Source organism: Embiotoca jacksoni, unplaced genomic scaffold (genome assembly GCF_022577435.1).
Source record: "Embiotoca jacksoni isolate LCO1_2020_lvr unplaced genomic scaffold, fEmbJac1.0.p SCAF_6, whole genome shotgun sequence".
In the NCBI taxonomy this organism is placed as follows: domain Eukaryota; kingdom Metazoa; phylum Chordata; class Actinopteri; family Embiotocidae; genus Embiotoca; species Embiotoca jacksoni.
The window spans coordinates 18781518-18809493 of NW_027185414.1; the positions used below are offsets into that span (position 1 = coordinate 18781518).

The 27976-nt window shown below is 38.4% G+C and overlaps 1 protein-coding gene across 3 annotated transcripts in view; it reads left to right on the plus strand.

Moving 5' to 3' along the window:
- The window catches only part of LOC138212997 (glypican-6-like), a 133119-nt gene extending 108367 nt beyond the window's left edge, over positions 1-24752 (plus strand). For 2 of the 3 annotated variants that reach the window (XM_069173780.1, XM_069173781.1), the window contains 3 exons: positions 13302-13432; positions 15848-16023; positions 19054-24752. In XM_069173780.1, coding sequence (XP_069029881.1) covers positions 13302-13432; positions 15848-16023; positions 19054-19277 — 531 coding nt within the window. In that variant the 3' untranslated portion in view covers positions 19278-24752. The remainder of the gene's footprint in view (positions 1-13301; positions 13433-15847; positions 16024-19053) is intronic. The other variant, XM_069173782.1, reaches the window with a different exon arrangement.
- Positions 24753-27976: the final 3224 nt, after the last annotated feature.

Genomic DNA, 27976 nt, shown 5'->3' on the forward strand with positions numbered 1-27976 from the left:
GGTGTTCTCAGGCTTAACCTCCACGGATAAGTAGAGGGCAATGAATCCGTCTGTCTAGAGGTAATTCTGTCTGTCGAGAGAGATGAAAATTTGACAGTGACTGATGTGTAATCAGCCATGCTCGCTCAACAGAAACCTGTCTCTGAAAATGAATTAGGATTAATGTACGTGGACAGGCACAACAGATCAATGTGGCCACCTTCTAACTCCTTAGTATTTAAAAGTAGCCTCATTACTTTATTTATCATCACGTCCATGCCTTCCCCTACCGGCCTTAATTCCTCACAGTTAATTTGGAGTCATTTGTTTATTCATATCCTGTGTAGTTCGACTTCTATGTGCTTCCTCTTTAGCTTCATAGTCTACTGTTTCTTATGGTAAGCCCATTCTACCATCTTAACATTAAACAGTCTCATCTCCAGTACTTCCATGCTTTGCTAAGTTAGCAGGGCACACACTGAATGAGTCAAGAAGGTAAGGTAAAAGAACCTTCATGGATGTGGCGGGTTTTAAGGTTCCAGTCTCTCACAAAAACACACAAATGAGTCAAAATGTAGAAAAAACAACTGGCAGCACTGTCATTGTTCCTGTTTCTGCTGAGGAGGAAAAATAAGGCGAGACATCTATTGTGGTGGACAGCTGCTTGGAAAATGTGCACAGTGTGAAGCGTGGTGCAGGGAGATAGGCAAGAAGATTACAAAACCATGGTGATGTTTTGTTATTTGGTGGCTTCCAGCTTTGCTTCTTTTTCTGTTTGTTTTATAAGCCAAGCTCTTCTTGACTTTTGCTGCTCCTTGTTCTGGCAACTTTTTACAAATCTTACACAATAGTGCAAGAATGTTGCATGGTTTTATACTGTCAAAATCAACCGTGTTTAAAACCTTCTGATTGAGCAAAGACCTTCTGTCAGATTTCCAGTCTCATCCAACAAGTATAAAGAGCATCAATGACAGCCTTTCACATCAATACATCTCAGACGTGTTTTTCTTTTTTAATTAAAAAAAAAAAAAAAGCCTTGCTGTGACAACCAAACCTAAAGTCATGAAATGTGCCTCTACCTTTGGAATATAGCTTAATATAAATCTTACTAAAAAGACACAATGGAAAAATACATTTAAATTTGTGGATTCTTAGCAGTTCGCTGCAGGTTGCATGTGTAATTAAAAGTAGGAGACAGAACTATTTTTGTGTTTCCACGTAAACAACAAACCTTGAAACCAAGGGAGAGGCACTGCAAACATCTCATTATGTCACAGAATTTCTTTTGAGCAAACCAAGTAGCGCATTGTGACCAGCAATGCATTTCATTAAACATCATTCGCTCGTATCTTATATAAATGTATACTATATGCTGGGAAAAAGTTAGTTAACATACTGCTTAATGGAAACCAGCAGTGGCCAGTATGCACTGTGATGTTGTACACGTACCGCTTTCATTGTGGTGTTCTGCAGACTATGTGATTAATTAGTCTGGTAAAGTTTCCTTGTAATGTAACCATCTGTGCTGCCATTATTCAAAGCCATTGCCCTCAAAGAAAAGGTATGACCATGAGGTAAACAAGGAGACATCGTCCATCATAGATCATTCAGTCACCGGATCTCCACAATAATTCAAGAACGCTCAACGCTTCCTGACTCACTCCGATCTTTATTTGTTCCTAGCACACAATGTCTTAAGTTTCAGTATAAATGAGAGCCATTTCCCATCGCAAGCTAAATTTGGGTCCAAACTAGTCCACAAAACCTGGCTGCTTTACCCTCTGAGCAGATTGTCAGTAAATGCTGCCAGAAAACCACAGCATGTACCGGAATCTGCCTCGGCTCCAGCCTCCCTGATCATCGTCAGGTTGTTTAGCCCACTACTGTTTCCCTTGACATGGTGTGGTTATCACAGCTGCCTAAAGGTAGAAGGTGTTTACCTAGATTTAACACTGCAGAGCCTTGTGAGCTAAACTCATCAACAAGGGTAGGCAGGCAAGCTGAAATAAACCACAGTATGTCCAATAAAATCCTATTTAGAGCATTATTCAAAGCACTGAATCACAAAATGCAGGGCCATTGTGTCTGAAAGAAGCTAACCCAATTGCTGTGAGCATAACAAGGAAGTGACCATTTGTGCTCATTCCCTTTGGAGCTTTTCCTACTTTTTTAAAACCCGTCTCAGCTGCACTTTATATAATTTAAATCCCCCCAGTGCAGGGAGACCGGTTCAATTCACGATACCATTAGCTGGTTCCTGGTGGTGTCCATGTGACCTAGAAAACCACAGGACTTTAAGTGATCCTGCAGTCTAGCCTTGCATATTTATCAAGGTTATATAACAAATATCTGGTGAAGATTGCTCAATACTGCCTTTCGTTCCAGCAGTGCTTCAGCATCTGTTCCATTTGATATGTTTCTGCTTTGGTCCATAAAGTTTGTACCATGATAACCAACGCTCGCACTGCTGAGCACGTTGTTAGTGCTGCAATGCTGATGCTAGAGCAGCGTTGTGTTCTGTTTTGTGTTTCCTGTGTGGATTTGGATTCAGTGTTTAAGTCTGGTAAAAGTTAGAGAGGATTTGTTTCTCATACGGTGTCACTCTGTGGTGATTCAACTGAACAGGAGAGTAATATTCCTTTTTTAATAATTAGCCCAACGTCAATCAATACTGATGCCATCCCCACTATAAATGATCCATTCATTTCAATTTCTACTTGTTACTGTTAAAGATGTTCTGATTAAGGACTTGTTCACTCCTTAATTTATGGCCTAACACATTGACATGTTGTAATTTCAATATTTAAAGTTGTTTGACTCACAAATTTAAAAAGAATAAGTCCTACTGACGTAACACCAATATGCCAGGAATTAAAAACTCATTTATTCCATGAAGTTCCTTTAGTAACTTTACCTTCCAAAGGAGCATCTGTTTACAAAGGCTTTTTTTTTTTCTTCCCAAATGGTATGTTTACCCTTGGGATGGGACACAAAACCAGCTGTGTATGAAACTTCCATCTGTGCTTACATTAGTCAGGTCACGGTTTGTTTAGCATGAATGTGCTGTACTAAAACTGCTCAGTATCTGGATCATGTGAGATGCCTTTTTTTCTTTTTTTTTTTTTTATTGTAACATGAATTAAACTCTGACCAAGAGAAATTTTTGAACAGTTGTTTAGACAAAGATAAACTGAATTTGGATTAGCTAGCTTCTTTTGTGCTGACATTATGAAGAATAATGTTTTATGTGAGATTTGCAGACACCTCACAGAACAGATGCTACCTCCCTAAAATCTTAAAAGGTGCATCTGTGGCTTAGACGGTTAAGTGGTTCAACCCCTAGTTTCTACTTTCAATGCGCCAAAGTGTGCTTGGGCAAGGCACTTAACTCCAAGTTGTTTGTGATGGCAAGCAAGCACCTTGCATGGTAGCGCTGTCACCATTGGGTGTGTGTGAGTGTGTGTGCTTGTGTGAAAAGGAGGCAAAAATTGTAAAAGCGCTTTGTAGATCTCTAAGGTGCTTAATAAGTGCAGACCATTTACCAATAAAGTAATCACCTTAAGAGATTTTTGGAATTAGGTTATATTGTGACATGTACATTATGATACTAAATTAGTTTTAGATACTAAGATAACCCTCCATTGGTTTGTAAGTAAGCAAGGATAAATGTTCCTTTCACATTATTGACATACATTGAAAAAAGCTACCTACAATTTTACAATATTTATTTTTTTCAGTTGTTTCAGTGTATTTAGTTCATATTGCATTATTTACAATAGAGTTTTAAGGAAATAGAGGAACACATTAAATTAGAAGTTTATTAAATAGTCGCCTACAATGATTACAAGGATTAGGTTCCTTGTTTTCCACGCATCAGCTTGTCACTTCTCCCATTTCTGCTGTCCCATTGCTGCATATCTGATCATCGACTGTATGTCTCAACTGTCCGATCCGATTGATAGATAATATAGTAAATACAGAGTAATATGAGCACTTATGACTATACTGTAAATATCATCACATCGATAACAAGTGCACACAAACAATCATTCACACGCACAAATCATGAAGCTTATTGGGCAAAGCTGTTGTCATGGCAATAAGCTGTGAAGTGAATGCAAACTATACCTGCTGCCTGTCGCCGGAATTAACAGATGTGTGGAACATGTCGTTATGGTGCCAGAAGCTCCACTAATTATGTAATTACACGATCAGAAAAAGGATTAAAATATTGCATTAACCAGTTCACCTGTTGTGAGACTGCGACTTTTGCTGTGTAAATGATCACTACCTACCTGGATTAACAGCCACAGAAACATGTTTATACATCTAACGAAGATAAACGCACCCACTGCATCTTTGTATCAACTGCTAATCTAAATCCTGCATCAGTGAGATAGTGGCGTGTTATTTCATCTCTAAAGCCACATCACCGTAGATACTACATTAAAAGTTACGATGGCAGTTGAAGGAGACCTCATTTCTTAAGGTCCTGCAAACTGCTCCTGTGATACTGTCTTATCCTGCTAGAACTCATACTGACCAGAGATTTAATTTCCTATGTCCTATGTCCTGCTCACAACTTGACATGTGTTTGTGGTAACCGGTCTTTCTAAGTGAAATGAAAAGGGTCAGTATGAAGGCTCCTGGACTCTCGTGTCCAGAAGCTAAAGCAGTGCATGAGCAGCGCTAGACTCTTTTTTTTCCTTCACCTCTTAAAATCCATCTGCAAAACATATTCAACATGCTTGATGTGATGGCCAAAGAGTTGCAGGCTTCTGAGCTGTTAAGTATCTCTCTGTGCAGTTGTTACCTTGACCCTCAGTGCTGTCATAGCATGAGCCAGTTAGAAAATTTGGACTCCGAGCACTGCGGTAAAGACCGAAGCAGCTCCTTCATTCAAACCATCAGGTCTGATTATCAGTGATTCCACGTATAAAATCATGTTTGATAAAACCATATTCTTTCTCATGTACAAAGATCTCTCTCCGATAATATAAGAATGTAAAGATGATAACAAAAAAACAAGGCAAGTCTAAACTAGATTTTGACCTATTTAAATGTCCTACAGAACAGTCCTGCAGTTCAGCTCCGGTAGACCAGATATTTATTTATTGTATAGGTTACTGAACCTCCATACAGCAGTTTTCCACATGTGGTCTCTTCATTTATAATTACAGACTAATATATTCATGGACCACAGAGGTTGTTTTTTTTTTCTTTAAATGATAACTTTCATCCTAATGTACAAGGTATATGAAGGCTAGAAGCCGATATGATTTCACATCTGATTACCATGTCGGGGTGTCAGTGGTTCTACTACCATTGCCAGCGTTTGCCAGTAGAGCCACAATCGCAAGTGTATTTTGACATTATTCTCGTAATATTGGAAATATACTCAGACATATATAGTGGTTGCAGTTGCAGATTTGTATATCATAAAAAAGTGCACTATTGGCTTTGATGGAGGTCTTTGCTCTTAGAGTGCCCTTCTAGTGGTTAAAGTGTTGATATTTTAAGGTGCAGTATTTCTAGAGTGCAGCTACAGATGTAAAAGGTGCACCTAGACTTCTCGCTGCATCCAGAATGAGACAACACATTATCCCCATTTTAGCCTCCTGACACTGGCTTCCTCTGAAAATCTGTATTGATTTTAATTCTATCGATAGTATTTAAACCACGTTCCACGCTTTGAAATCTGCATGACTGAGATAATCTCACAAGATCCGTATGAGTGCGTAGACTTAGATCAGTTGATACCGGGTTTTATCTGATAGGGCTCGTAAACTGTGAAGTGAAATCACAGTTGTGCCCCAGTATCATCTTTTAGTAAAGTAAATTACTGATTGAGAGGAAGAACAGTATGTGCACTTACTTTCAGCACTGATCATCATTCAGGGGAAAACGCTTGTGATATTGTGAGAAAAAATCTCAACACAACAAACAATCATAAAACAATTTGTTCTTGTTGATTAGATTAAATCACTACTATCTAGACTGAACTGTATGATATGTAATTTGGAACCGAAGCTGGTAGATCTGACCTGTGACAGTCCTAATTAAAATTACTGAACCTACATTAACATGCATTGCTCAGGTTTGTCCTGCTTGCTACATGCTCTGAATGCTCAACAACCACTTGACTCTGCTTCCAAGACTCTGCAAACCCAGGAGGAGGCAGGGTGGAATAAAACTTTGTTTGAATAAAATGTTAAATTTAAACAGTGCAAATAAAGTAATGGAAGGAATAGAATGAAAAGCCAAAACTAACCTCATGTCCCGGTTTTATTCTATCACAAGGCACTGTTTGGTATTTGGTGTTGGTTCATAGCATAGATGTGGGATGCACATGAATAATCTTAATAACTTTTATTTTAAAAAAAACTGAGTCAGTTTGCCTAAGATTGTTTTAAAATGAAAGGTTCATCTTAATCCCCAGATTTTATTTCCAATATGTAACTTCAACATGAAACTGTGATGCAGTAAAAAAAAAATAAAAAAAATAAAAGTCACTTAATAGTGAGATCTTAATGTTGTTTCAGATGTATATTGGATCTTAGTGGCAAGGATCTGTGCTAAAAAGGCAACACTGACAAACCCTCCCCATGTAAAAATAAAGCTTCCTTTTATGGATGTATGGACACTTCCATGTGTTAAAGTTAACCCTTCATTCACCAATCAGTGGCTAATTATAAATTTGCCTTATCTTGCTATCCATGTGTAAGTATACATTTTGTGTTTGGGTGCCGCGGTTGCCACTTAGCCATTATTATTATTGTTAGTTACACCTAAAGACTAACCGAAACTAAAGACATCTAAGCTAACAAGTAATGTATTATACGGACACTTGTTTCTGTTATTTAAAAAAAAAAAAACATTATTTTGCTGGCAGGCTACAAATACACCTCTCTGTATAACACAATATAGTTCAACAGCTGCACAAACTGAAGCCTCCATACAGTGGCATTCACACCTCTCTAAAATTCAACTAAACAAAATAAAACTGAACATTAAAACCCTCGTGATTTATCACAGGGCTCCTAATTATATCCGACTGAAGCTGTTTTAAAGCGTAGACCTCATAAACAGGAGTGTATAATCGTAGCTTGGAAAATAAACAGGTATAATGTGCCCACCTGAGGACACACTGTATCAGTCTTCTCGATCTTGTCTACCAATGAACCTGTTGCTGATATTATCAGTTATTTAGAGGTTTCTGTAAAGCAGCGCAGCAGTGAACTCGGGGCTACCAGGGAGACACTGAAGGTTCAGCATTATCTAATCCTGCGGCGGCCGCAGCAGCGCAGACACGGTGAAGGCAGAAAGTATTCTAGCTGGAGTCAGACCCACTGCCTTAGGCACCCATGTAAAGTCTCCATGGTTGGATTTGTGTCTTCACAATTTGCCCTCAGTACAGTGTGTATATATGTGTATGTGTGCAGTTATTTATGAAGAAGTGTTTGTTTACTGCTGAGTTTGTGTAGGAGAAAAGTCTGCCCTGATACTGAACTCTTGACACTGTTTATGTTCTCTGTACATTATATTATACAAATGGAATACACTGCATTATGCTGCATCAGTTCTGAAGTTAATCATAAATGGATTTATTCGCTTACAGTATATATGAATTATCCTTTACTTCCTGCCTCCAGTTCACCTGAAATATTCCTGCTTGCACACACTTGGTTGTTAGAATTGACTTTGTCAATATCACATTACGGGGGTTAAATTTTAAACTTAGAGTAAAGTAACCAGGCACATTCTGATCTGATCCATATTTTGTTGTCGGTGCTAGGTTGCTGTGGGCCATCAGGAATCAGAGTCACACCAGCGTGTGTTAAACCTAACCAGCTTTGGTGTCTCCATGACAGGATTACCACATCAAATGTGAGGGCAGCCTCCTGCAGTGGCATCCTGTCGGTACAGGCCCTTTCATGTCCTGTTAAGACCTCAGGCTCCACTGTATGCACTCTCCTAAATCCCCAGTGTAAATAGGACATGATGAGGAATGTGTCTGTTTGTGTGTACAAGTGTGTTTACGTGTCCACTTATAAATGTGTTTTCAAGTCCTTCGAATTCTGTATTTATTTGGCTTTGACTGGCGTTCACATGCACTTAGAAAGAGCAAGAAGGGCTTTGACCTCAGAATAAATATGTGGGATGTTGTTCAGAATCTTATTTTTTATGCTTATACATGTGTGTATGAATGAATGTGATTGTTTAGTATTCCTGAAGAAAAAGAACAAAGCGTCAAGATGTACTTAGCACAACATGGGTAAAAGTAAAGTTAAAGATGAATAGGTTTCAGCTGCAGCAGCCTCTATTAGATCTACCACTTACTATTAGCATGCAGTTGTGGCTTTTCCTTATGTTTATTCACTATTTGGACGGCACAGAGTGCACTTAGAAAGACCATTTGAATTTGTTTTAGTTTTGTATTTCTCTATTTAACAATGGTTATCTCACATTCAGATTTGTTCAGTGATTCAAACAGGTCGGGTGCCCACTAAATTTAGAAATACGTAATCAATGTGAGTTTATTATGCCGGATTAAGACGGTTAATGACATCTTTCCAGATACCTGAAAAATACTGACAGGAAAAAAAAACAGCTCCCTTATTGGCATGTTTCTTTGATGAGAGTGAACAATGTTAACTGTTTCCTTGCAACAGCTGCAGGAGCTGAGCATTGACTGAAAATGTCATTGGTGGGACAGATGTGTCACTCGTTACTAATGGGTTAACAAAATAACAATTCTCACAACAAGAAATGTTGTAATGTGAACACAATGTCAGGCTGAACCAATTAAATTTGAACTAGACTTATGTTTGAGATGTCAACTTAAACAGACACCTGCCATAGCTTTGCATTTTATACCAGGCAAATCCTTAGAAACAACACACTATATGGAAGTCAGAATAACCTCAATTTATTAGTTGTCAAGTCATGTGCGTTTTTTCAGCCCAATATCACATACAATGTCTCAATAGGCTTTCCCAGCCCACAACAGCAACAGATCCCAACTAAGCATAAACGCTTTATTGAAGCAGTGGAAAAAATTCCCCTCAGGAAAAAAAGGGCCAGGGGAGAAATTAAAGAAGAGCATTGTATGCTGTAGGTGGGAATATGGTAATTGCAAAAAATGAACAGAAAGTTGTAACAGTTAGTAGGAATACAAAATACAGCAATGGGATTATAAATCTACAATAGGATTATAACGGATCCAATACTAATGTAGCAAATCCAGTCCAAGAAGTCCAAGAGGTGGCTATAAGCAGATTAATTCAATAACATATGTAAATCCAACAAAATGACTTAATGATAGTTTGTGACATGATTCAGAGTCCTTGATAGTGGGTACTTAGGATAAGGTGTCTGGTCCTTGTTTGAATTACATACACATTTTAACCACTTTAGTTCCTACCATTTCCAAAAAAATATATTTTTAAATCTTAGATAGGGATGATTTTCAGAGTAGTGTCCTGCACTGTCAAATATTTGGCATAACAATAACTAGTTATTCGAGTTATCATATTCAAGGCTCCCTCGAGAGAATTAGAGTTATAGCGCACAAGGCATTTAGTCTATTCAGCCATGACTTTACTGAATGAAGTACAGTCTGCTGTGGCCTGTAGCCGCAGCCAAGATAAAGAAATGTTGCTGCTCACTGGGTTATTACCTCAGGCTTGGTAGAGATAACCTGATAGCTGCTGCTCTCTTTCAGCTCTCTCTCTTCCAAAGGAAAACCAGTCAGTCCCTCATCCTGAACTAACCACCAGCCGCAGCATTTGCCGGCTCCAACGCACACAGTGCATCTGTGACTGACAGTTAACATCACTGATACATTTTCAACTCCTTTTCAGATACAGGTGTACCAAACAACTGCTGCATAACCATAAGCTACTGCAAATGTATTTCTTTTTTCTTTTTGAGAGATCATATTCAACTCACTGTTGCAAAAAAGTAAGAAATGCATCAGTCTGTGTGTCGGCATTATTGTGAATTGCAAACATTTGCATGCCAGGCTAACCAGCGTACCACCTACAACAGTGTTGCCTTCAAAGTGAAATAATTACCTGTGTTATTTTTTGAGACTGTGGGCTACATATCAGAAATACTCTTTACTCACTGAGACATCCATTGTGTGGAAGCCAAGATGCTACAACAGTACATCTGAGTTTAGTCTTTTTTTCAAATTCAAGCCAAGTCACAGAGTTACTAAGAAAGTTACCTACAACAGCAGCTAAACTCTGCTAATGCCATTTGCCAGCTAGAAACGAGAGCTTTGTGTCAACCTTTTAGCCTCATCACTTGATCTTCATCAGCAGATGGAGCTTGCTTGGTTGTCATAGAGATGTATCTGTGTGGTCGATATGTCAGCTCTGTAGTGGTTATTATTTCCTCCATACAGTAGCCCTGTAAGATTTCTCATTTGCGTTGGTTTAAAAGTGAAACGGGTCCACTCACTGTCTTTTCCTGAAGCTGTCACCTGTATCACATGGTTCATGTTGCATCATTGCTGAGCTCATATGTCATCATCTCCATGTCACATGATCAAACAACATCTGTTCATGAATCCTTTCAACCCTCTGAGAGAAAGAGATGAGGTAAATGTCGTTAGCTTGTGACAGTCACTCTTCACGAGTTGTTTAATGAGTTTGACGTAAAGTTTGTTGTTCCTTGTGTTTGTTTGGTGAGTTTCCACCACAGTAATGTGCCTGCAACTGAATTCTGAGAGATCTCTTGATTTGGTTCAATGGCTTCAGGCAGGGTAGGCAACTTCCTAAATGAGCAGTGATTACTAATATCACAGCATTCCATCTCCAAAGTTTAATATTTACATATTTGTAAACTTTGGCAACTTAGCTCAAATATGACTAAGATTAAGAATAGAGGCTTCGAGCAATGCATTCGAATCAAATGTTGTTGTTTTTTAAATATATGCTTTTAAATTGTATGAGACATATATTTTGCAGTGTATGCTTTTCGGAGCCTTGAAGAATTCAGCAGCTGAAATTGGTTCAAGTCCAAAACAATTTACGGAAAAAATTGCAACACTGTTGAAAGCAATAGAATTTCACAGAGAAGGTTGTGACCCATCAACAATGTTCTTTCTTGCCAAAATAACACACACACTCACAATGAATACATCACCTGTCTAATACAGGGCTTGGTTTATGGCTTCACATTGTCTCATGGGTGCAGGATACAGTGTCTGAATCCTTAGAAATTCCTTGGTATTCTGCATTATTTGGTCCCAAAATGTCAACTGATTTTCATCTAAGTCAGAATTACAGACAAACACAATGTTCTTCATCTAATATCACCTGACAAATTGTAATCATTTGTGTCTTTATGGAACACATACATTAAACACTCTGGTGTAAAAAGTAGGTGAACCCTTGGATTTAACAACTGTTGGAACCTCCTTAATGGTAACCTCACTCAGGATTCCCTGTAGCTGAATTTCAAACATGCACAACATTCAGGAGAAATGTTGGACAAGTCTTCCTGACACAACTCAGCTCTCTGAACAGGTTATTACACAGTATCCCTCTCGGGCTAAGGTCTGGGCTCCAAAAGGTGGATTTTTTTTTATGCTCTAATTCATTCTCTGGCAGATTCACCTCAATATTTAGAGCTATATATTAACAATCTAAGTGCATGGTGTAAAACGCAAGTGCATTTAGGGTGTCCAAATCCACTTTTGCCAGTTTTAACGTGGATTTTCTAAGCATAAATTATACAACGAGTAGTTCTGACCCAGCGATCTGATTGGTCAACTGTACATTTGGAACGTGCTCAAATCACCATAAAGCATCACCCCCTGCTCATCGCTAGAAATATCACTCCGCTGTCTGAATTGGAATATATAATTGGAATTGAATTTCATATAATATGCAATATAATGTTGTTTTTACTTGTTAAAGGTCTTTGAAATGACCCATTTGGCGAAATCGGGTCTCTTTTGGTCCTTTCTTGTCGTTCCGAGCACCCAAATCGTAACAGCACAGACAGTCGCGCACTTAAAATCCTAGCGACGGCTAGCTTGACCGGTAATATTTTAACACATGACATGGTGTTAAAATCTTAAAAATACATGACTCCATTGATATCTTTTTTTTTTTCCAGCGGATATCTTACTTGCAACGATATTGAGCGAGCTAAGCAGTTTAGTGTTTCTATGTGCTGTATTTATTCCGTTTTCGAAACCATTTCTAGAAAGCAATAAAACGGACTAGATCTCGCCTCTGTTGCTAGGTGGTTGCTAAGGGGCGGACTATTTCCTGGAGTGGTAAACTTGCATACAGTGTTTGTATTTATTATGTTTTGCATTTTTGTGTGCCGTTTCTTGTCCCTATGTAAGTAGAGTGTGCGTGTGTTGTGCATTCTCCTATGTAGGTGTATAATCATGGTGTGTCAAGTGAAGTTCATATGTAATGATTTACAGTAAGATGTGCATAAGAGTGCCATCATCTCTTTCTCAAAAAGAAAATGGAAAACCTAATTTCCTGCAATTTCCGTAGGTTTATAGTTCATTCTGTGTGTAATTAGGTCATCCTGATGCTTTGTGAAAGAAGGTTATTATGCAGAGAGGGTTGGTGTGCAACAAGCTGAAATATTATATCCTTATCCAACATACAGTATTTACAAATATGGTGCATAATGAATTCAAACAAATATTTAACCCCTCATATTCAGATTAATAAAGTCTTAGAATTATGTCTTTGTAATTCTTACCAACTATATACAAATAACAAAAGCAACACAATGTGCTTCTGTACACGATGAGTCCTCGTGTTTTTTCCTCCTGTTTGCTGATCACTCGCTCACACTTCTTGCTGAGTCCAGATGGAATCAGTTGGGGGTGACCACTCATGCCAAATATCAAATTTGAAACCTCAAGTCTGTCTTGTATGAATCAGAGATGAACACAGTATGGGTGGAAGTGGACAAGATGTTAAATAGAAAGAAAAGAAACTTTTTGAGTAGTCCAACAGCATTTCTCTCCTGATGGACTAAATGAGCAGAAGGGCTCATGCAACAACACAATCTTGCTGCCACATGAATGTGGTCACAATATGTCACTCTTATAGAGTTGTATTTTCTAATTTCTAGTTGTATTTTTTGACTGTTTTAACACAAAGTAGTAAAATATATCAATTCAAATGTCATGCTTAAGCATGACATCCTGACAGTCGATTCACTTTTAAACTTCACTTCTGAGCCTTCTTTAAAAAAAAAAAAAAAAAAAAGAGTGAGCGCAAACAAAAAAATGTGCAATCTAAAATCTTTCCTTCCACTGTTTTGGCCCATGGCAGGTGGTTGACATCAAAGAGAAGTTGAAGGAGTCCAAGAGGTTCTGGTCCAACTTGCCCGATGACATCTGTGCCGTGGGCAAACTCGCAGAGTCCGACGATGAGCAGTGCTGGAACAGCCACACGAAGGGCAGGTGAGGATTCTGCTACTCTTTATAACCACAGTAAAATCCCACTGCTCTCCTGTTATCACATTTTCCCTGCCAGGGATTAAAATAACCACACTCGGTTCCCAGATTAACTCTCTCTGTAAGTAAAATGGTTAGTACTTATATGGCGAACTTCTACAGTATATAAGCTCCGGGGCTCTAATACCCAGGGGACTGTTGAGTTTTCAACACTTCAGGTCACCCGTGCAGCTTGGAGAGTAACGCCGAGCTGTGCTCTGGATTGTTCAGTGAATTGTTTTCTGTGACAGTGAGGCAGAGAAACTGTCAGAGAAAATATATCACGCCATCACTTTGGTCCTCTCCAAGTGACAAAATCTCCAGATGGTGCAATAAAACACATTTATTTGTTCCAGAACCAATTTTAAGCATCGCTCTAAATCTGCTGGGTAAATTGATAATGAAACATCAGAAATAGTCAGATTGTGTTAACAGTGTGTTATAAAATCATCGAATTGTCTTGCTGTGTAAAAGGTGTCCAATGAAATACAAAATTAGTTATTAAATGGTGAGACATTAACACATATGCACAACAAGTGTGAAAACATAAACAAACTACTGCAACTGCAGAAATTAAATGACACTACTGTGTCATGAGCACAGCTTGCCATTGCCGTGTAGTGGGTTATTACACCGCTGCATCAATGCAAAGCATTGAAATTATTATTTATATATTAAGTTTTAAAAGGCGAACCATAGACATTTTCAGTAGTGAAGTGCTACAACTCCCAATATTATATACTGTATATAATTTAGCCTGATTGCATACTTTGTTCTGTCTGATTTAAACCTGCAGTGCAAAGCTTTTGTTTCTTCCCTCTGATATTGAGAGTACTGTAATCACAAAAATCCTGTTGACAAGTGCTTATTTAGGTTTGGCCATTGCCTACGCCAATGCTCCAGCTGTACCACTGTGGATGAGTGGAGGATATATGAAATAAAAGACGTCACAACCCCCCACAAAATGACTCTTTTCACTGTCAGAATTTTATCCATTCGATCCAATAGAAGAAGAAATGTAATATCCGACAACAGATGGAAAAACTCTGTAAACTGTGAAGTACAGAGAGATTTATCTGGTGGTGAGAGTTTTAATCAGCATTGTGTGAATGCATTCTGCAAGTATTTGAATGTACCGGTAATTCTGCACTTTAGTTTTCAGCATTCTTTTATTAGAAAGGATATATTTTATAATTCTGTCTAAATCCAGTTGGTCTACTTTGTGACTTATCAGCTTGTTACTAAAGATCATAACAAAGTCACACATGTTCCACAATTTCTAGAGATTATGTGCGTGTTTGTTTTGAAAGCCAGCATACAAACTCACAGGCAAACTCAGTTCAGTAAGTGAAAGAAATGGGCACAGTGGCTTCACAGGAAGTTGACACTAACACAGCACTGGCAAATGATCTCAGCTGTAATTTCTGTATTTTAAGTGGACTGGTTCGGTGGCAGATGGAGCACAGCAATTAGAAAACATACATAAATGACCACGACACAAGCAAATGAAGAGCACATCCTCAAATTCGTTGACCAGTTTCACTGCAGATATATGGTTTAAATAAACCGGCTTTATTCATGAGTTGTCAAAAGAGTGCTTTGTTTGTTTGCATGGGGTCTCTGAAGCTACTGTGAGTTGAGCTCCGTCGGGGACCACACAGTAGGTTGCCTGATTCAGTGGCAGTGATGCCACTTGATAGTGTCATTTAAATGATTAGTTAAGATTTAATACTTTTGTTTAATACTGTTTTTGGAGGGAGATTTGCTGTTAAATCAAACAAATATGTACAACATGGTTTCCTGCCGATTTATACATCGTTATTGGAACCATCATATATATTGATTTTGTGTTTTACATTATCTATTCAAACCATTGGTACGTCAACCAAACATTTTGTAACACGTGGAAAATGGGCCTCATTCACCAGCCGTTGTTAAAAAGAAATTTCTGTTTAAAGCACACTTATGCAGTTTTTACAAAGATTCTGTCATTCACCGATATTTTCTTATTTGGGATTTTTTTCTGAGGTACGAAAAAAAAATCTACCAACACTCAAGAGCATATGTACGCACATCTGAGTGCTGATATGTTTGTGTCAAATTATTGGTTCATGTGTTTTTCTTTAATTCAACAATTGTATTTGATAGTATTTCATCTACAATGATACAGCATTCACTGAACGAGCAATCCCATCACATGCATCTTCTTTTTTATTTTCAATTTTACATCTAGTACTGTTATCTGACGTAGACTTTTTCCTAGGGCATTTCTTAAACACAAATTTAAGAAAAATCTTAAGAAGATCTCGGTGAATGAGGCCCAATATTTCCATAACAGCTCACTTTTGTGATACAAATTTGTCATGTGTTCCTGTGGCACAGATATTTCCCAGAAGTGGTGAAGGAGGGTTTAACCAACCAGGTGAACAACCCAGAGGTGGATGTGGATATCACCCGACCTGACACATTGATTCGGCAACAGATCATGGCTCTGCGTGTCATGACCAACAAGCTAAAGAATGCCTACAATGGAAATGACATCTACTTCCAGGACTCAAGTAAGTTTTCCAATCTCTCAGGTGTGCACGGCAAAACAATGCAATAAGTAAAAACACAGAGAAACGTTTCTCTGTTTCTTTGTCTCACTGCATGTTAGTTTTGATTTGGACAACACCACACAACACACCACAGATACATAAACTGTCACTACAGAAATAAGATTTCAGTTGTCATTCATGTAAGAGCTCCTCGTACAACTCTACAGGATGCTCAGTGTTGCATTGAGGCAAGACTGACATTATTAGGAGAATAAATAGCTCAAGGTGTGGTGACGCAGATGATGACAGACAGCCGAGCCCATGTTTACAAAGATGTGCATCACAAATGTTGCCGTGACAGAAACCATTCTTTCTGATTCTGTGGATCTGCTTTTGCAAACAAGATGTCTAGTTCTCAAGTGTTAGGAACGGTTGTGAAATGTACATGGCCTAGTTTACATTTATTTTGTTGGCCTCTTCAGCTTTATTGCTCAGTTTAAAACATTTGATGGAAAAGTAAAGTAAAAAAAAGTAACCAAATTAATATGTTACATTACTTTAATTAAGTAATTAAAATAGTTACATTATTTATTACATTTTAACAGGGCAACTAGTAATCTGTAACCTATTACATTTTAAAAGTAACATACCCAAAACTGTTTAAAAAAAATATACATTTGGGAAGAGGCTTTAACAGAGGCGTTATATGATAGATATAGACAGCATGTGTAGCAGTTATATTTTGTAATAAGAACAAGTTGTGCTAGTAGAAAAACAACATATATAACAAACAGCTAAATATGAATACATGTCTACAATGTTGGTCATATAATGTATGTTATGAGCAAAAACAAGTATAAATGTCAATGCGCTATAGGGAAGGTATATACAGTATACATAGTGGTATGGATATGTATTGATATGCAAGATCATAAGTAATGCAGGTAAGTGTGTGTGCAGTGGTAAGTGAACAATATTCTTTGTGCTATGCTTTATTTGTGAAACAGCCTTGTTTAATGATCAACATTTTGCATACACAGATTTTCAGAGCCACCATTTTTGGGCCATTTTCAATCCTGCACAACCTTTTTTGCTCTGTCATCTGCAGAGGCCTAGTCACGCCAGCACCAAGAACTCTTAGTTCAATAAAATTACCCCAAAAAGCAGGTCCTTTTATGAGGGCTAACTAAATCCATGCAAGTCTTTTACATTGTGGTTTGTGGTTAACTTTGACACCTTAAAAGACAGAGGTATCATAGCTCATTAGCTTTGCTGTACCATCTAATTGAATGTAACCTGCCCCTGTCAAACTGGTCTGACAAAGGATTATGCTTTGCACACAATTACAAGGCAGGTGTCTATGGTACAAATGTGGCTCTGGAATAAACCGTGTGAGCTTAATATTTATCGTTGATACGAGCTGGCAAGCATGTTAGTTTGCCAGCTTCAGCAGTTCACCAATTACAGTAGCCATGCACCAAGTCACTAACAAGGTATTCAGGTAATGTACAAACACAACTTTCATACCAATTCTTCAAATCAAACTGACCCCACTAAATTAACATTGACAAAAGTCTTGGCCTTGAACATGTGCAGACTTAATGGACCCCCTTCCTCTTTTAATACATCTGTTATCACATCAGTAGAACTAACTAAATCAACAAGTGAACAACATGCATGTGAAAAGGCTGTTATGGTAATGAGTAATGACATGACTGCAGCACATTAAGGAAAGTCTGTACAATTTGTTATCTCCACATATTTCCAGTCCTCTTTCTCAATATACCATAATTAATATGCAAAGCTCTTATGATCTGGTTTTGGAACATTGTTCAATAGTCTTTACTTTGCAGTTTTTTTTAAGGTCTGAATTATATTCAAGGGAGTCATTTTGGTGTTGTTAGCAGAAGTCGCTCCTTCTTATTAGTTTTCTGGTGGTCCATCTGTAAATAATACCATCATTAATTCAAAAATATGGTTAAAAAAGCTTTGTTTGGGGGGGGGTTGATTGACAGGCTTATGGTGCAGTCAGGTTACAGCTATCAGTGGGCGGAATGTAGTATTGCCGGGTTTCCAATCAGATCTACCGTTCGCTCCCCTAGCTCGTCCAAATATGCCTCCAAATCGCCCAAACCAGCAAGATAGCGCCGGCCAATATCTGAATTCAAGGCTTCATAATGGCCGTTCACTGTTGGTTGCTGCTTGCTAGAAAAATTACTTCACTGCATTTCAGTGAATACGAATTTTGTTTTATTTATGGTCCAATCTTTTACAACAGAAAAGTAGCTGAATAAACCTCAACAAAAAGTCTTCCAAGGCATATGACTATACAGGTTGGGTGTTCGTTTCTGACCTGAAATACAACCCAGGAGTGATTTCTTAAACCTGGTAAGGGAAAGCTAATGGTTTGGGTTAGAATGATGACTTGAACCATCCTATGCATTAAAGTTACTACTTACCTTGCATTATGCAACCATTGTTGTCATGACGACAGAAAATGTGGTTTTAAAAAACAGTTACGACTTGTGGTTGGAAACGAGAAACAAATACCAGCCTTCTGCACTCATGTCTGCTGTTGTATATAGACGCCATTCGAAGTGTGTCACTTCTCTTGGACACCAGGTTATCATTATGTGTTAGACTGACACAGGACGCTTCACTTTAATGAAATGTTAATTGTGGGCCGTAGAACAGTTAGCCTTCCAAACAGTGCGGTGCCCTATTGAATAGATTGAACCTGCAGACTAACATTAGACTTACTCGTATGTGCTGAAGTTGTACTGAAGTCTATTTAGACAGTGATAATATTGGTTAGCTGAGAAAAAGGTGAACAAACTCAATATTCAGTGACTGAGTCTTTGAACCGAACAAAACAATTCAAATCGGAGAAGTGAGTAACTACATTCTACCAGCCCCCGCTGTAGATCAGTAGGACATGCACCCACACATCCTACACACATTTCCACTTCTCTTTTGCCATGAAGCCAACTATGAGCTGCTTCTGATATCATTTTCCTATACATTTGAATTTTTGTGATTCTGTTGCTGCAGGTGATGAGGGCAGCAGCTCTGGCAGTGGCAGCGGTTGCTCTGACGGCTGCACGACGGAGTTTATTTTTGTCGGAACAGAGGCTCCTGTGATCGGAGCCGACAGAAGCGACGAGCACGCAGCAGCCGCTGCGGCAGGCAAGTCGCTTTCCTGCGGACCCTCCATACTGCTGGTGATGGCTGCCCTCACACTCCCACTCTGGGCAATGCAGACTCGATGGAGATAATACAGTGAGGCTCGATCACTGACTTTTATACGGTCACATAACAGTATGATTAACAGCAAGTTATACTGCTGTTCCCTCACTGGACATGTAGAACCTCCTGGAAACCTGTTGAGAATGGTTTACTGTATGGTGTGGTAGGATCGGAAGTCAGTGCAGTGCTGCATCCTGCTTGTCCCCCAAAGAATGCTCGGTGCCATCAGTGAACCAGCTTTCACGTCTCTGAAAAAAAAAAAAAAAGTGGTGTTTTCTCATTGTTCCAAAGTGAGTTTTGAAAAACATGCCTCGCTTTTAGGAAATTAAACCATGTTAAGATGGTTCTGTCAGTGATTTTTCAGATAAAGGGGAATTTTTATTTTCCTTTGTATGATGAAGTGAAAACGAGACAACACCTATTTTATCCTATTAGTCTTTTTCCCCTCAGTCAAAAGGAGAAGGTTTTACTGTGTGCATGCGTGGATATGATGTTAACTGACAAAACATTGTTTCTCTTTTTTGTTTTTTTTTAAGCAGGCTACACAGTTTTGGATTGGTTCGTACAGGATTGTACAGTGCTAGCAGTTCACCTGGTTTCCCATTTGGTCATATCAGTGTGGCTTCAGGAAGCAGCAGGTCTTACAGCCACTTTATTGTTGCACATTTAATTATCTCTAAGAAAGTGCTAATGTACTGCACTAAGAGAACTACTTTGCACAGATTATTTTTGTTGGCTTCATAAGTTTATAAAGCTACAGGAAACATCCACCCCATAGAGAAAAAGATCTATATTTTCAGATCATTTAACTGATTGTATTGTACTTACTTAAGCAGTTACAGTATGTATTTCACTGGAAATAAATTGTATCTTACTGGTTTAGTTAATGACAAAATTATTTTATAAAGGTATTATTTGTTTTTACAAGTTATTTGATCATAAAGTAAATGAAAAAGAAGAGGTTTTTCGCAAAAACACTAAGCCATTATACTAAAATTTCCTGCTAACTACGTTCAGTTACCTGATTTACTCTCTTCTTTTGGATTAACATGCACTTACATGGTTCATGTTAGTCCCAGAGGACTGAGAAAGGAGTAATATAAGGTATATGCTAACCAAATTTCAATTTCATTAATCTGTAATAATTTAGGATTATGATTCATTTTGTTTGCTTTTTGTTACTTGTTCATATTACAAACTCTATAAGTAAGGTTACATATTGTCCTCTGAGCTCACAAGCAGCCCTCTAACAGGCTCTGTAGGTTACCCCCTCAAATCTGATAAAGCAACACACTGAAATTTGCATGTTCTTGTTTGGCCAATGATAACAACCCCAGCACCTCTACAGGCTACAGGTTGCATAAGTGGTCATGTTCTATTACAGAACATGTGCAATGTCAGCAACATTAAAAAGAAGCAGGGTGCCGAGGTTAGAGGGCTCTGACTGCACTCTTAGAACCAGGGTTACTATTCATAACCTTCTTTCTACCTCCTACAGGCTTTGACCTTTAACAGGATTTACACGCTTAGGCGGCAAAAAAAAAGCTTTCACTCCACCGACACAATACAGTTTCTGTGACTTCTGGTCATAGAGAAAAAGGTAGCTACCAAAATTGTTGCAGGCACACTGTTGAAACAAACAAAGGGAGAAAATGTTCACAAATGTTCCATGAAAGAGAGCCTTTGAGGCACGTCCCTCATGCAAGAGTATGCCTGGAGGATCCAAACCCATCAGCTCATAAACACCTGAAATGTTTCCACAATAACCAAGTCCCTGATGTCAACTGGGCTCTATCCCAAATGCATCACTTCAACAAATTAATAGCTTCACGCAGATAAGCGTGGGATGCAAGGGTTCCTCCTCTCTGTTACACGCATGAGGGGTGAGTGAAAAAAAAAAGAATCAAGCACAAAGTTTGTGCCAGCATCACGGCAGTCTTCACAGAGAGCACCATAAGGGAAATCTGTCCTCACTGTGCTCATATGACTCACAAGAGAGATCCCAAGCACCACAGGAAGCTCTCACTGTACAACGGTTGACCTCTATCACTGCACTCCCGGCAGAAATCGCTTTAGGAGAAGGTGACTGAACAGCAGCCTCCCACAAACAACAGCATGACACAATTAAACCACTGATGTGTAAATCTTAATTGTGGAACACAACAGGCTTCTCTCCATCCAAAGCCTGAGGAAAGACAACACTTAGGGGAGTAAAGTAAGGCCCTCCCCAACATCATACTGTCCAGGAGTAAATCAGTACAGTGACTGGTAGAAAACAGAAAAAGTTGGTGCACAGATAAAAAACTAAGTATGACAAAGTAAAATTTAAACAGACTTAGGTGAGAAAATCATGACATATAAGAAGCGTGTGACTCCAACATCCACTGAAGGGATGAAAAATGGAGGTAGTCATAAACAGATGTGTGGACAGACGAAGACACTGTAACCTTTGTCAAGTTACCACATGAAACAAACATGTAGATACCATATTTCTATTATGGTGTCTACGGGGTTTTCCAATGTTTTAGGGTTGACCCTTCTCTTTTAAGTGTCATGTTATCCTGTCCTCTTCTTCTGCAATAGTTAAATGGCAGTCAACTCTTCATCTCAACGCCCAACTTCTAATATTCACTTGACAGGAGTGGATGGAAATAGGCATTTATAAAAAATTTCTCTTGACGATCTTCTGGAGATGGACTTCAAATGTGCACTATATCCACATAAGAATGGATCTTGAGAATATATTACTTGCTAAGAGGAGTCTGTGAAGGTCTTAGGAGTGGAAGGGAACCATGAAAACACGAGTAGTGTCTCAAATCACTCTCTATTAAGTATTTAGTGCATTACATTAGCTATCTGCCATTTTATTTGAGTGTCAAAATTCTGAGTGGATTATTCTCTATGCTGTGCCCTAAAAAATTCAGAAATGCCAACAATCCCATAATGCAATACGTCACATCTTACAGACGCCAAAATGACCAATGCACTACTCAAAAGATGACAGTGGTGACCCGAATGACAACAACAGTAATCATATGGTAATCATAATAATCACAATTTGTGTCCATTTTATAGGTAGTAGTGAATGAACATGGGGGTGATTTCAAACACAGCTAGGTACTCACCAGTAATGCCTGGCAGCAACACAGGGAGATGATGAAGGGCAGGAGACTTCCTCACTTCCCACCCGTAGGTCAGCATCGTAGCTTGAGGGCCTAAAAGTCCTAAAAAGGGTAGACGGACGAGTGCAGGCAACAAGCAATGATGTAATGAGCATTTCTAAGCTGTGGGTCAGCCAATCCATTCTGATTGGCTGAAAATATACATGCAAATTTCAGTACACGCTGCGGGGGTGACTGAATAAGCCTGTCGAGCCCTCTCAAGGTCAAAGCCTGTACGAGATAGAACCAGGGGTGCTTAACACATAAGCACAGTTGACCCGCCTCTCAAAATCTAAAATAAGTGTTTATGCAGAGGATTACATGGGTTACACTCTATCGCACTTGTCTCTTCATCTAAATTTTAAAATTGCTCATGTTTCCTCTGCCAGATGATGGTATCTTTATGTGAGCGCAGAGAGCTGTGTTAGGCAGAGGTGAAAACAAACAAATGTGAACTCACTTCATTAGCAGAAGCATCAACGGGTGCTGATGCAGTGGCTCAGGCTGATGAGAGAGGTGGGAGGACATCCAGCTGTAACTATTTATAACAAGCTGAATGTTGAATAAAATACTATTAGAGTAAGTAGCTGTCAGTCCTAATGTGCAGTACCCGTTTTCCTGATCTGTAAGGATTAACCCACCCAGGAGTACAACCCTAGATAGCAGATGAAGGGCAGATAGATGATTCAGTTTTAGCTCTGGACGTTTACATTTCTCAGAGAATATCTCCACTTGATACAGAATGTTCTTACTTTTCAAAGTAAAGACAAATAGGTGTTTCCTAGCACTTTTATTTTCATGTTAAGTGTATTGTTCCCTGAAGCTTCTTTCAATCGGGCAGTAACAAAGTTGCATTCAGATTATCCCTGTGCTTTGGTGGTTTTATAATTGCCAAATTAAATAAATATACCATAACTAGAAGATAAAAGAGTCTATTAGAAGTGCAAGTTAGAGGGTTATATTGCTGCAGTTAAACACAGCCACGTAAATTCAGTTTTACAAAACACCGTGGAGGCAGATATTTCTCGGTTGGTACTGAGGTGGAACAACCAGTACAGTGTGTGTTTGATAATAAGGCAGGAAGCTCGCTGCGTGGCTTCAGATACCACCATTGTTTAAGATTTGGCACTGCTGCCTCCTCAGTGAGGCTTAACAACAACAAAAATGTTCAAAGTGTAAAGACTCAGTAAGCATCTGCCGCCATACAAAGGTCGAATGCACCCATTAGAGCCTCCCGAAGATCTGCGATTGCAGCAGCTGGAGTTTTGGATGAGTGAGGAAAAGGCAGAGCTTTACTGTGTTTCTGAAATACAACAAAGAAATTGAATTAAGAAAAGAATGTTTCAGAAGTTGGTCAGGTTTTTCCAAAGAGCTGGTATCTGTGCAAACGGTCTTCTCATTACACCGAGAGGAATGTTAGCCATTCTCCTCTGCCTTGTGTATTCCTCTCTCCTGACATGCCATGCTACCCTGGACAGACGTACAGTGTCACTGTTTGAGATGATTCAGTGCTTAACTTGATTTGCCTGTGAGCCATATTTATTATTATTATTATTATTTTTTTCTGTCTTGTTCATTCTCTTGAAAAACAAAGGAAGTGTAAAATCATGGTTGGCTGAGTTGTTTTTTACACGATGTTTAGAGCAAAATGTGTTATGTAAGGTCTCCATTTTGATGTTAATCGTTTGCTGCACTTTTGCTGAAACATATGCTGTGAGTGTGGTACTGTTGTGATTTGCAAAATCCGATAACTAAGGAGCACATTAAGATTTTTGGAGCTATCAGTGCACGCTGTTTAAAGTGTTTTGAGGGAACTGAAGTTGATGGTTATATAAGCAGACATGCCTTACCATTTTTTAAAAGACTAAAATGGATTGCTTATTTGGCTTTTGTTACACATTCTTGTATACGGAAAATAATACAATGGTAATAATAAACATTTTATTAAAAAAGGACTTTCTTTCCTGTAGTTTGTGGAAACTTCCTTTGTTTAGTAACTATAGAAAATAACCTTTTTCAGGTCTCTTGTTTTAACAAAACCTAAGCTTAAACCTTTCAACTTTCTGAACTATGAAAATATATGAAAAAAAGTCTGGAATAAATTCATAATGCATTGTTTTTGTCAAATGTAAAGTCTCACTCAAGTTTGACCTCGTAAATCTCTGAAGAGATACACACAAACTCTCCCCCAAATAGAAAAGTTACTGGATAGAATATTTGTTTAATAAACTCGATCATCAGTTTGACCCAGACTTTATACTCTTCAGTATGTACAATCAGTGTTGGTGTTGAATGTCAATTTAATCAACAAATTTCTCAATAAATCCTCTCTGTCTCTGGGAAGCAGCTGCCAACTCTGTTGTTTCTCCAGCTCCGTCGTTGTGTACAGAACCACAGGCTTCGTAGCCAGAGGGCGTTCCAGATGCCGTACCATAACGCAACTTTGTTCTCTACGCTTATAGATTCCAGCAGCGAAAATGGCATCCCAAAATATGAGTGTAGAAGATGTTATGAATAAAGATACATCTTGCGTTGTTTTGTTTTCGCAGACTCAGATATTCAGACGTATTTATTTAAGGTAGAGTTTACGGCTGCATTTGCCAGGGGGGACCTTACAGTAACTGGTTACTGATTACCCTCTTCCAACAGAAACTGAATCATTTTGTGGTGAATTTCAGAGACGGCACTTTTTGTGGAATGACTGAGAGTCGTGACAGATATGTCATTAATATGCATGAATGCTTTTTCTTCACTTGGACAGGGGTGTGCAGGAGACTGTCTTCATTATACCGACAATGATCTGGAAAAGACAACTTAAACCAGCAAGACACAGAGGGTAGCTTTTGAAGAGTGTTTGTGAAATCGGGCAGAGGTTGATATAGACAGCAATGTTGGACAAGTAGTTTTCTTAAGTGGGTGGTACGGGGGGGAGCGACTTTGCAAAGAGAACTGAACGATTTGGGGTATCAGAGTCGGTAGCTTGTGCGCAACACATCCTGATACATGAAGGCTCTGCTAGCAAAAAAACTTTAAAAAAAAGTTCTTTCTCTGTCAACAATGACTGTACATCGACATAAAAAGTGGCAAATTAGCCATTAATGCTCAAAGCGATTTGTAAAACAACATTACACCGCTTGGCTGAGAAAAAAGGACATGAGTAAAATAGGTAAGAAAAGCGAATTAGTGTTTAGATTATGCAAATGAACTGAAAGACAAAACACAGCTGTGTTTAATGTTTTATTTGTGCTCATTTATTTGAATGCAGTAATATTTTTTAAGAAAGGGATTTATTTCAAAAGCAGTGATCTGTAATTTAGTAAAGAACTCTATTAGCTCAGCCTCTGCAAAGTTTTCTAAAATGCATTAGCATCTAGAACGTTACCTGCACAGTAATCTGGTGTTTTAGTGGAGACAATGAGACTGAAGTCTAGTGTCGTGCTTTATAGTATTTCCTCAAACAATCAGACATGTAAGTATTCACGCAAATATTGATGCAGTCTGCCACCAGGTAAAACTAATTGTATCTCTGTCACTGAGTGCTTCTGAATAATTTATAAGGTAAACTAAAAAAGGTTTTCTATTCTGGTGGCTGCTACAAAGGGTGATACTTGGCAAACGTAGCCTAATTAAAGGATTTAGGGGTTCGGCTTACGCGCAATAGAATCTGGTAAATGTAGGTTCTGCTGGCGAAGTTCTGTGAACAGGCACACTTAAATAAATTTCTTTGTTGGTCAATATAACACACTGAGGACTTTATTGCTTCAATTTTTAATCAAATACTTAGTAGATATATACACAAAAAGTGGGGAATTTTCCCTTTTAGGTCAACATAATATGTTATAAAAATGTGTTAATTTTTGTGTGTTTGATATGTCTGACATTAACAAGCTTCACAACTAAAGGAAAACACTAAGGAGCATGCACTCCTTTAAAATAAAGACTTTTCAACTTTTCACTGCAAACATTTTAACTTGTCAAAGTAGGAAAACTTGTCATTTTTAAGATAACTGATTGTTCTGCTCTACAACATGACAGTGATGACGTGATGCAGGAACAATATCAGGATTCTGAAACTGAAGCGGCGAAATGGATCTCAACAATCATTCATTTTATTATTTGCACCTTTGTTGTTCCAACTATGATTGTTTTCTGTGAAAAAAGCCCGTCACTTAATGGTTTTCATGGTCATGTAAAATGGCCCCAAAGTACATCTTATAAAAAAATAAATTCCATGTTAGACATTTCATGATCCCCCGGCAATTAACATCTTTACAAACTTACTAGTTTATCCTGTGGTTTTAGACACATGCAGATTATCCATTGCTAAAATCTGATATAAATATCTTTAAATATAGAAGAATAAACAGTATGACAGGACTATCTATAATATTCTAGTAATCCCTACCGATACACTATCAAACCTGGTATTTTCATGTTTTTGAAATCACTATATAAACTGAATAAATAAATAACTTTGTAACTTTTACATCTTGATTTTCAGCAGAATGGAAGTTATTCAGAACCGCTCAGTGACAGAGATAAAATTACTTTTTCCTGGTGGCAGACTGCATCAAGATTTGGGTGAATATTTACATGTCAGATCGTTTGTAAAATGCAAGACACCAGATTTCAGTCTCATTCCTCCACTAAAACACCAGATTATCGCACAGGTACCGTTCTCGATGCTAATGCATTTTAGAAAGCGTGCAGAGATCATATTTCTCTGCTAAATTACAGACCGCTGCTTATGAAATAAATCCCTTTTTTAAAGAAAATATTACTGCATGAAAACTAATGAACTGAAATAAACCCCATTAAAAACAGCTTCTTTTCTGCCTTGTCTTTGAGCTAATTTGTGTATTCACTTCTCTCTCCTTTGTTCTCACCTTTTCCAGATTCTTTTATGAATTGCTTTGAGCATTAAAAGGGAAATTCATTCATTCTTAAGTGAATGTACAATCAGTGTTGATGGTAAAAAAAAATTAAATTGAAACAATAAATTCTGTGCCAGTGCCAGTAGTGCCTACATCTGCAATGTGCACAATCATCTGATGCTCAACCACCAAATCCTTTGGTTATCTTCGCCAAGTCAGACAACATTGTTTCCAGAGAGCAAAAAACAACAAAGAAGGTGGCTATTCATGTAAAGGGCTACTAGTAGTGATCATATACTGTGACATTATTAGCTATTGTAAAGAAACAGGTAGTAAGAAAACTGCTTGTTTATTGTTGCTGTTACAAAAGCGCCTGCTCGGTTGTCGTCTGCCCTTGCGGCCCTGCTACAGTTCATTGTCTTTTCCAGGTTTATTGTTGGTGTCCCAGAAAGAGGCTGCAGCACACCTCAATCCAGGTGTGGAGAAAACTTTATAGTAACGCGCACGCGAGCTCTCTCAGTTGGCCTCGGCAACAGATTCCAACAAAAACTCAAATTCATTGAGGCAAAATGATTCAGTTTATGTTGGCATCCAAAGGCAGTTTGATCAAAGGCACTTGCTCCGCTGCAATTCTTTGGACGCGTATGTAAATACGGCTGAATATCGAACTCTGCCAAAATACTGTAAAATATA